Source organism: Myotis lucifugus, unplaced genomic scaffold, assembly GCF_000147115.1.
Source record: "Myotis lucifugus unplaced genomic scaffold, Myoluc2.0 scaffold_45, whole genome shotgun sequence".
In the NCBI taxonomy this organism is placed as follows: domain Eukaryota; kingdom Metazoa; phylum Chordata; class Mammalia; order Chiroptera; family Vespertilionidae; genus Myotis; species Myotis lucifugus.
In genome coordinates, this window is record NW_005871093.1 from 5,273,536 (window position 1) to 5,284,503 (window position 10,968).

At 58.9% G+C, this 10,968-nt stretch overlaps 1 protein-coding gene across 1 annotated transcript in view; it reads right to left on the bottom strand.

Annotated features, from left to right (window-relative positions):
• The window catches only part of LAT2 (linker for activation of T cells family member 2), an 11,395-nt gene extending 2,418 nt beyond the window's left edge, over positions 1–8,977 (bottom strand). Inside the window, exons 1-9 of the mRNA XM_023753415.1 lie at positions 8,313–8,977; positions 4,389–4,509; positions 3,843–3,882; positions 1,527–1,570; positions 1,304–1,349; positions 753–790; positions 461–496; positions 352–382; positions 230–240 (exon numbers count right to left, since the gene is read on the bottom strand). Of these exons, the coding sequence (XP_023609183.1) occupies positions 230–240; positions 352–382; positions 461–496; positions 753–790; positions 1,304–1,349; positions 1,527–1,570; positions 3,843–3,882; positions 4,389–4,488 (346 nt within the window). The 5' untranslated portion in view covers positions 4,489–4,509; positions 8,313–8,977. The remainder of the gene's footprint in view (positions 1–229; positions 241–351; positions 383–460; positions 497–752; positions 791–1,303; positions 1,350–1,526; positions 1,571–3,842; positions 3,883–4,388; positions 4,510–8,312) is intronic.
• Between the last annotated feature and the right edge of the window lie 1,991 nt (positions 8,978–10,968).

The following is a 10,968-nucleotide window of genomic DNA, read 5'->3' on the forward strand; positions in this document are numbered from 1 at the left end:
TAGGGCTGAGGGGGAGACAGCCTGGCACTAGCTGCCTTGCCATGTGACCCAGACCAGTCTCCACCTGCCCTGGGCCTCAGTTTGCCATCTGAGAGAGGAGCTATCTGAGGGCCCTTCCTCTCAGCGGCTCCAGGTGCCCCTGTGACGTGTCTCTGACTGGGTGATGCGGGATGACCCCTCCACACAGGCCCTTCTGAGCAGGACCATGTCCCTGCCACTGTCCCCACACCCACCAGCCACCTGAAGGGGAACAGTGCTACCGAGCGCCTGCCTGCGCCTGGCTGGGGGCTCTAGGGCAGGAGGCCTTCCTGAGTACGGAAGTCCAGGCAGGGCTGGGAGAAGGCCACTCACATGTAGGATGCATCTGATCCGTGTCTGCTTCCTGCAGGGGGAGGCGGAATTAGGCCCACGCTCCTGGAGGTGGCCCCCACTGCAGCCCCAACCCCCGGAGCCCACCTACCTTTGCTGAAGTTCAGGTACCTTGGTGATGCAGAATCTGGAAGGAAGGCCAAGGGTTTCTTACCTTCACACCTTTGCACCTGCTCGTTCCCTCCCCCACTAGGCCAATCCCCTCAGGCCGCCCAGCCTGGCATATATGTCTCCTGCAAAGGCCTCCCTGTCAGGCCTGGCTGCCCTGCCTCCCCTCCCCCACACCTCCCCGGCACGTCTGCACAGTACCTGTCCCACCAGGTAGTCACCTGTCTCAGTCCCACCTCACCCCTGCCCCACACCTGTGTACGAGGCTCACTCACCCTCGAGGCTGGGGGAGAACTGCAGCAGCTTATCCTTCCTGCAAGGGAGGGGTGCAGTGAGGCAAGGACTGGGGGAGGGGCTGAGGAGGAGCCACGGGGGCTGGAGGTGGGAGGGGGATGGCTCTAGGGCAGCCGTTCACAACCTGTGGGTCGCGACCCCTTTGGCGGTCGAACGACCCTTTCACAGGGGTCGCCTAAGACCATCCTGCATATCAGATATTTACATTACGATTCATAACAGTAGCAACATTACAGTTATGAAGTAGCAACGAAAATAATTTTATGGTTGGATCACAGCATGAGGAACTGTATTTAAAGGGCCAGAAGGTTGAGAACCACTGCTCTAGGGTTTTGGGGGATTTGAAGGCCACAGCCCTCCAGCCTCCTGGATGGAGGGGGGCCCTTCTCTATCAGGCACTGGAACTCTGAGGTCTGAGGAGGAAGTAAGGTCTTGGCCTGGGCTCAGCCAGGTGGGGACCCCAGGATCCTCCTCATCACTTCCTGTGGGGGCTGTGACCCCTCTGGGTCCAGGCCAAGGGTCTCATTCCTACCTTGTTGGTGCCAGGTCAGAGGCTGTGTCCATCAGGGGCCTGGCCACTGCAAAGGACGAGGGGGTGTTAGCTGGACCCCAAGGCCAGCTTGCCAGTGTAGGTCCCTCACCCCTTCACCCTACCAGATCGGGCATGGCCACCCCTTCAGGATGAAGGGACTTTGATATGTCCCCCCTCCCCCAACCCTGATTCCAGCCCCTGGACCCTTCTGTTTGGGACTCACAGGAATAGGTCCCGGTCACTGCAAAGTTCTGTTGATTCTCTTGCCTGGAAACACATGGGACTGTTTTGAGCTAGGGCCTGGCCTCCCACAGCCCAAGGGACAGAGAGACAGGAGAGATGGACAGCGGGGGACAAGGAACAGAGAGGAGGCACATAGTAGGGCAAGAGTGAGGAGAAGGAGCTGCCTGCCACCCCTCCAGGTCTCAGAGCCAGAGCCCTGCCCACTGGGTGCCCACCCTTTTCACATGGCCCTGGCCTAGAGTCAGCTGCCAGAAAGACCCATTTCTCAACATGGGGTACCCAGGAACCCCCAGAGATGGCCAGGAGGGTCTGTGGGCAGGCATCTAGTCATTGTCCAGTGTCCCTTCTTCCTCTGAAGCACAACCCTGACTTTTGTGTAGCCAGCGGCAGGCCCACCAGAAGACTGTATATCACGGCCTCCCTTGCACCTACTTGTGGCCACGTGATAAAGCTCTGGTCAGTGAAATGCAAGCCAAGGTTGTTGGGAGTTCCAGGAAAGCTCCTTAAAGGACTCACTGACAACTGGGCACAGCCTTTTTGTCCTCCTCCTTCATTCTTACTACGACCTGGAATGCAGAGATAAGGGCTGGAGCCCTCGCTGCCATTTTGGACCATGAAGTGCCTTTGAGAATGGAAGCCACCAGGGAAGGATGGTGAACAGATCAGCTAATCATTAAAGCATTTTGGCATCTCCCCTGGATTAATATGGGTGCCTGGCCCAGCCTTCTAGGAGCTCCTGGGGTGCTGGGGGCCGGGGTGACGTGATTTAGGGAGGATGCTCTGTCTAAATCCACAGGAGAGAACCAGGCATGGCTTCCCGGAGGAAGTGATGCAGGAGCTGGGCCTGGCACACATAGGCTGGCAGGACTGACCCCCAGTGAGGTGGGGAAACCCAAGCTCTCCTCCCACCTCCTCCCACCATTTCCCCACCCCGACATGAGGAGGTTTAGTCTACAGTCTAAGATCAGTTAGGGGCCTTGAGTGGGCAGGGGCTGCGGGGTGGGGGGAGCGGAGAGGGGAGATTCTGAGGAGGCCTGCCTGGGGGCAGGAGCGTAGGGGCACCAGGGAGCCCAGCCCGCTCCTGGTGGAGGCTGTGGGCTAGCGATCTAGACAGCTAAGTGGCCAAAGATGCCTGGTCCTGCCCCCGGGGTGGGCCTGGCTGGATGGGGAAATTCTATTTTCAAATCTCATTGTGGTTTTTCAGTTGCAAAAGGAAATGAGAAAAGGCGTGTGTGCCCATCTGTGCGTGAGTAGCTACCCGAGTGTGCATACAGTGCCGCATGTGTGAGAAGTGCACGCCTGAGCAAGTGTGCAGGGAGCGTGTGGGTGTGCGTGGGCGTTCACACGCAGGCCCTCCATCAAGTCACCCGCCTGCTCAACGTCAGGATGCCCATGGCCGCTGCCCCCTGCCTGGGGCTGTCCGAGGGTGGCCCCCTGGTTTGCAAGGTCTGGCACAGCTGACCCTCCCAGCACTCACAGCGCGGCCCACCTGCCCTCAAAGTGCCTGGAGCTCCATCTCCCAGCCCCACCACTCCGCTGGGCTCACTGACCCCATTGCATCCCTGCCCCACCTCCCTCCTTCCTGCTGCACAGGAGCCCCTGCTTCCAGCTCTTCTGCGGCCCCCTTGGTCCTTAGAACGAAGGCCAAGGCCTTTCCCACAGTCAAGGCCTCATCCAGCTCATCTCCCCCGAGACACACGGTACCTGCCACCTCATCCCTGCAAGGCAGTGTCCACCCGGTCCTATGTCAGCGACAGCCCACACTGTTCTCTCTCCCTCTAGAATATCCCCTTTGGTCTCTTTTTCTCTTAAAATCTTTCCCACCTCCTCTATCAGGCCTTCCTTAACCCCCCCAGGCACATGCCCACATCCTCCCTGGCTCCTTTAGCATTTTCCCAGGAAGACTCAGACACAGCTCACATTTTGCTCTGTGCCCAGTGTCTGCCCCACAGCCCCAGCCCCTCTTGGCACCAAGAGGCCGAATTCCTCTGTGGACACCCACCCCCACCCGCACAGCAGGCCGCCCCGGGCTGGGTTCACAGGGAGGATCTCTGCAGATGCTCTTGGGCCAGCGGGAACGTGGCAGCCCCTCCTCCTGAGGCCCTTGCTGACTGGGCTGGGGCAGGGCCTGGGCAGCCCTGGGTGCCCCCTCTCCTTCCCTGGCTGCTCGGGACCCGCCGGAGCCCAGCCTGGAGGAGGTGTGAGGAAAGGGGTGAGGCACAGCATGCCGGATGCCTGAGGGGAGGCCCACACCCCAGGCGCACAGTCACTGGGCCGGGGACACAGAGGCACTCACAGGTTCCTCTGCTCATAAATTTTCTCCGGTCGCTTCGCACCTGCAAAAACGGGACCAGATTAGCAAGCGTCCAGAGCCAGGGTGGAACTGACACCCAAGGCCCCCCATCCTGCCTGCCTGTGCCCTGTCCTAGGACAGGACACGGGGGCCTGCCGATCACTGAGGGCCACCGGACATGGACGTGGTGTCTCTCACTACTTACTTAGGAAAGCGGAGCGTAGAGAAGTGGACACCCCAGGCAGGCAGCCAGCCCAGCCTTTCCTCCCTTGTCCAGAGCAACCCCCTGCCCCAGACATACCCCTTGACCCAGCAAAACCAAAGCCCCCCAGTGAACCAGACTGATGGTGTTCAGGTGCAGTTGGGGGCCAGTCCTTGGGGAAGTCACCCCCATCCTGTGAGGCTTATCTGCCCCTCCCAAACACAGCCGGGTCTGGCCTGTGAGAGTTGCTGGGTATACTGTCCTCTCCTCCATTGTGCTCATGAGCTCCCCTTCCCAGCCCCTCCCCGTCATACTCCAACCCCTCCCCGTCATAATCCCGCCTTTACCTGAGCCTGAGCGGGAGCAGCGTACACACAGGCTGGCCACCGCCCCCAGCAGCAGCAGGAAGGCCACCCCGGGCCACAGCAGCTCCGCCTCTGCACTCATGTCGGCTCCGGTGCACTTTTCCTGCAACACTACCACGTGAACCAGGGTGGGAGGGCTAGGGGGCTACCCCTCAGGAACCCGCCCAGCCCCACACCCTCAGGCTTCTCACCCCCACTGGCCCCTGACAGCCTCACAGCTGAGTCTAGGCTGTGGAGCACCCTTCCCACCCTGCTGGAGGGCCAGGGCAGGACCAGACCGATTCCTCCGTCTGACCCCAGACCTGTACTCGTGACCCCCCCAGGCCAGCATCAACACGTGGTAAGTGCTGGAAGGTTCTGGGGACCCACCAGGCAGCACCATGTGCGTGTCCACACTCCTGCATACACCCTCGCTTAATCCACACAATTGCCCTTCGAGGAAGGGGGGCTTGCTCCATTTCACAGATAAAGAAATGGAGGCCAGACATCTCCCAATTGCTAAGTAGAAAGACAAGATTCAAGTTCCAGCATCCAGACCCTAACTCTGGCTTTGCCCACTGCATCCCCTCCCTCCTATAAGTCCAGCTTTACTCCCCAAGCGTAAAGTCTGTGGACCCTTCTGCATGGGACCTCCCAGCAGCCCTCACCCAACCGTGGGCACTTCTCCACCCCATCCATGGCCTCCCGGAGGAGCTGGGGGCAGGATTTCCATTCATTAAAAATCCGTGCACCCAGATTCTTCCTGCCCTGGGAGCTGGGAGGAGGGAGATCAGGGAAGGCTTCTTGGAGGAGGTGGGCTGACGAGCTTGGGAGAAGCGAGCTCAGAGGGACCTGGTGTATGGCCCATGGTGGCTAATGGTGGGATGTGGGGCTGGAGGAGAGAGGCTACAGGGCAAGGAGGCCCTGAATCCCTGCCTGCTGGCTGCTGTCTTAGTGGCTGGTCCCAGCCACAGCCTCAGGGCCACACTCTGATTGTCTGGTCTTGGTGATCAAATCTGCACACCAGGGTCTGGTGAAGGCAAGTTCAACCCCCTTGAGGGGGTTTCCAAGGAGAATCATTGAAACTATCAAGAGACTCAGCCACCTCGAAAAAGCCGGGACACAGCTGAGGGCAGCAGGGGCTGTCTGAGGGGCCGGTGCCCCAGGTGCACGGAGCCTCCGCACTGAGCACCCACTCTGTGCACACCTGTGCCTCCTGCATCTGGCACCTGGGAGGAGGGCTTCCCCCTCTTTACAGCTGGGGAGGGTGAGGCTTCGGGAGAAGATGGGCCCACCTCCTGCTTCGGGCTCCCGGGAGGCCTGTGCGCCCCCGGCTGTCCCCTCACTTCTTGGAGCTCCCGAATCTGGGGCAAAGCCAACAAGACAGCTCCGCGCAGTGCGGAGCCTCATCAGGGGCCCGTCCCAGAGAAGCCACCTCTCCTTCCCCAGAACGTGGTTTTGAGTGAGTCAGTGGGAACACGGGGATTCCCAAATCTCGCCACAGAGCAGCCTCCAGGTGGGGAGAAGGACTGGCCCCTGTCACACCCGATGCTGTTTGAGGGGATCCGCTCCCCTCCTCTCAGGGGCTGGGCACTGCCCTCCTGGTCTGCACAGCTTGCCCTGCCTCCTGAGTCCCCTCGGGCTGTTGGAAGTTGGGAACACCTGCCTTAGAGGGAGGACGCCTGGGGTCAACTCCTGTCTGTGCCTCAGTTTTCTCATCTGTAAAATGGGGGTCAATCCCATCCAGCCAGGGAAACGCACGGAGGGTCTTATTTCTGGCCGGCTAGTTTGGACAGCTCTCTCAGGCTCCGGATCCTCGATAACGTTGTCCTTTGGTTAGCACGGTGTCTCTTTCTGTCCCGAAAGGAGACTTGGGCACAGACACATGGCTGGGTCCCACACATGCCCCCTGCGAGAGCTGGGACCTGAGTCCACCACCGGCCACCCCCAGGGGCTGTTTAAGACTCCAGACTTGAGCCAGCACTTGGAGCCCTGGGACATGACCTGCTGACCTCTGGGGAAGGGTGGCCTCCACCCCAGAGGACCCTGACTATCGGAGAGCCCTTTTGCTTCCGGAGGTGAAGCACCCTCAGGGGTGGCCCTGGTCCATCTCCGCCCCCTGGCACTGGGGGAGGCTGGGGAGGAGAATGCGGATTCTGCCAGGAACAAAAATTGAATCCCAGTCACGGGCCTTTGGTTGCCCCTTTGTTAAGTGGGGGAAGAATGGCACTCTTCCTGGGTTTGTCACATGAGACCTGGCATCGAGATGAGGCATGGAAGGTGCTGGGGCAGGTGGGGCACAGCTGGCCGTGACTGTCATGACTGGCCATCATCCAGCTCCCGGGGCAGGGGCAGTGGCCGCCTGGTGGGGCCAGAGCTGCCTTTGGGTCTGGGAGCAGGTCTCTCCAGAGCCTTCTCTGCCTGCTCCCCACACAGGCAGGCCCGAGCCTCCCTCCCCTGCCTCACGTGGGCCTTGTGCTGGGACCTGAGAGGGGCTGGGAGGGGAAGAGAGCACGGCTCTGGCCCCAGCCCCTCAGCTAGCTGGCGCAGACACCCACAGCATCATGCGGAGACACCAGGCCCAGAGGGGAGCACTCTGTCCAGGCTCACACAGCTGGCCGGTCACGGCAGCAGGACCAAAGCCCGGGGCACGCTGCCTGTGAAGGCCACGCTCCTTTGCCTTTTTCTTATATATTTTTAAGAATCATGAAATATATTTTTAAAATAGACTAATTTGAGTAAAACTCCTATGCCCTCTCTCGTCACTTCCCACCCATGTTCCGAGAGCAGATGGGGCGGGGAGGGTGGAGGGAGAGAGGCTGGGCCCCCGGAGAGGCTCCAAGAAGTCGCGCAGGGCTGGGTGGGGTAGGAGGGCGGCTGTTACAGGCCGTGGCTCTGCAGGCCAAAATAGCACAAAGGGAAGTGGGCAGTTTTCATATGAACAAGGTTTGCGACAAGCTGTGTGGGAAAGCCCTCAGTGCTGCGCGGTGTGGGCCTCGGTGTCTGAGCCTCCCGCCAGAGAGGCCCTGGGAGATGATCCTGCCCATTCCCCGGCACCTGTCATACTGTCGATGGGGGGACTGAGGCCCACCAGGGCTGCAGGGCAGGCTGGGGGTGGAGAGAGAGGCCCTGGTCTCAGCCCCCAAAAGGCTTTAGCCACTGGGCTCTGCTCTGGGGTCTGTTTCGTTTTCCCCAATAACCTTGGCCTTCAGATGAGGCCGTCCCAGGGGCTTCTAACAGAGGCTCTCAGTGCTCGGGTGACTGGTGCAGGGCCTGGGCAGCCCTTGTCCCAGGGCAGGAATGGAGGGTGGCGAAGGCCAGGGCCACCTGTTGACAGAGTTGGGCACAGGGAGCTCTCCAGGGCTTACGTCTCAGACCCCAGCAGGGAGCTGGCCGGCCGGGCTGGGGACTGGGGGGGCGGCAGGGACAGATGCCTCCGTCCGGCCTGGGGCAGGACCTAGGCACGCTTGCCGTAGAGTCTCACCATTCTCCCGTGCGTAGCCCCGTGTCTGAGATATCACAGTTCCATTTTACAGATGAAGAAACCTAAGCTCATGGGCATGGACCGGGGGCCACTGTCCTGGCCCCTCACAGTCTCTGGAAGTGAGGGGCCCACCCTGGAGGTCTCCTAGGACTGCAGACCGGGCTGGGGAAGGTGAGGGCAGGGAAGTGGCTGAAGGCCCAGAACCAGGCTGCCTCTCTGAGTGCCGCAGGGTCCCGGGGGAGGGCTCCCTAGTCAGGGCCACCAGGGCAGGAGTGGGGCCAAAGGAAGGGGTGTCAGGCGTCCCGACATCTTCCCACTTCACCCAGCAGGCCGCCAAGTGCTCAGGAGCGGCCACTCCAACCCCCACGGGTGTCAGAGGTCGGGGGCAGCCTCAGGACCCCTGCCCTCAGGGCCAGGCTCCAGGTGCTCCGGGAAAGGCTTACCTGGGAGTTGGGGGCTCTTCACTGCGGCCACCTCATCTTGAGCCCACACACCTGCAGGAGCTGACGCCAACACCACAGATACTTGTGGGCAGCAAGCAAGGCGGCAGGCTTCCTGTCAGCCACTGAATCATCCCTCACACATCCGCTGCCCTGCCGGACAGGCTCTGGTGTGAACAGAGAGACACATGCACGAGAGAGAGAGAGAGAGAGAGAGAGAGAGAGAGAGAGAGCGGGAGAGAGAGAGAAAAGAAAGCTATGGACACACACGCTAAGCACACACGTGTAAACACAAGTCACACAGAGAGTAAGATACGCAGAGGGACAGGGAGGAAGAATGAAATGGAAGTGCACACACGGACACACACACGGGCAGCGACAGTAGGAAGACGTGGAGAAGCACACGCTAAAGAACACAAATGCACACTAACACCAAAAACGCGCGCACACAAACTCAGAGACAGAATCGGGGAGAGAGAGAGACAGAGAAGAAGATCAACAGGGAGGAAGAGAATGAGGAAGAGAGGCACACGCACTGCATACAGAGACACAGAGGGGGACAGAGAGAGACAGGCGGGGACTGAGTGCGCAATCAACCAAGTCTCAGACCCAGAGGGAGAGGGAGACACAGGAAGACGGAGCGCCAGAGAGAGACCGATTGTCAGAGATGCAGAGCAAGAGCCAGAGCCAGATACTCAGGGAGCAAGAGTCCAAAAAAGAGGTGTGCAGTACACACACACACACACACACACACACTCACACACTCAGACACACACACTCAGACACACACACACTCAGACACACACACACACACACACACACTCAGACACACACTCACACACACACTCAGACACACACACACTCAGACACACACACTCACACTCAGACACACACACACTCAGACACACACACACACACACACTCAGACACACACTCACACACACACTCAGACACACACACACACTCAGACACACACACTCACACACTCAGACACACACACACTCAGACAAACACACACACTCAGACACACACACAGACACACACACACTCAGACACACACTCAGACACACACACTCAGACAAACACACACACTCAGACACACACACTCACACACACTCAGACACACACACACTCACACACACTCAGACACACACTTACACACACACACACTCAGACACACACACTCACACACACACTCAGACACACACACACAACATGAGACATGGGTGGAAAGAGAAGACAGAACAAACGGCTGGAGACAAGGCAGCTGACAGAGGAACGGACAGCCACAGGCATTAGAGGGAGCGGGAGAGGCAGCCACGCGGAAGGACAGGAGGACAATCCTGGCTTCTCCTGTCCTGGGAGCCACATCTCATCACCCCGGTTTTGCAGAGGAGGCAGGGAGAGAGCAGAGCAGGGTGAGAGCACTGGCAGTGTGACCACAGCCCCACGGGGACCAGCCCTTCGCTCCGCTGTGGAAGGGGTGAGGGGAGGTCTGGAAGGCACCGGCTCACTGGGAGAGATTGGCTCCAGTGTTCATGGTGCAGGTCATTAGTAACTTGCCCAAAGCCATGGAACGATTAGTGGCACCCCAACTGCCAGAGGTCACAGGGAAGCCCCCGAGGGTCCCCAGCACCCCATCAGTCTGGCACTTCAGAGCCTGGTGTCCCCAGCTCTAGGCCGGGACTGGGTGTCTCTTGTGGCCCTAGCAGGGGTGGCCAAGACCTCCTGCAGTCCAGGTCCAGCCAAGGCTGGCAAGGGGCCAAGTGCAGACAAGGCTCAGCCAGAACCGAAACAGAAACTGAGGGCTGGGCCCGCTGCTGCCACCCCGTGGGAGAAAAGGGGGGTGCACAGACTAGAGCTCATTTTGGGAGACACCCCGAGCCCTCACTGCCAGGAGCTTGTCCCCATCCCTGTACGTCAGTGGTTCTCAACCTTCCTAATGCCGCGACCCTTTAATACAGTTCCTCATGTTGTGGTGACCCCCAACCATAAAATTATTTTCGTTGCTACTTCATAACTGGAATTTTGCTACTGTTATGAATCATAATGTAAATATCTGATATACAGGATTTATTTTCAGTGTTACAAATTGAACATAATTAAAGCATAGTGATTAATCACAAAAACAATATGTAATTAGATATGTGTTTTCCGATGGTCTTAGGGGACCCCTGTGAAAGGGTCGTTCGACCCCCAAAGGGGTCGCGACCCACAGGTTGAGAACTGCTCATGTACGTGATGGGACTAGGACTGAAACTAACCTCATCTGACTCCCAAACCTGTGCCAGTGCAATCACTACCACCACATGCCCTTATTTCATGAGGGTGTTGGCTACATTTTAAAAATATATATTTTTTATTGATTTCAGAGAGGAAGGGAGAGGGAGAGAAATAGAAAGATCAGTGATGAGAGAGAATCGTTGATCGACTGCCTCCTCCACACCCCCGACTGGGGACCGAGCCCGCAACCGGGACATGTGCCCTGACCAGGAATCGAACTGTGACCTCCTGGTTCATAGGTCGATGCTCAACCACTGGGCGATGCCAGCTGGGCTACATTTAATCTCCATGGTCACTTTTGCTGGCTGAATGTTTCTTACACAGGTGAGAACACGTTGCCTCAGAGACTAACTGGATTTGAATCCAGATCCCTAAA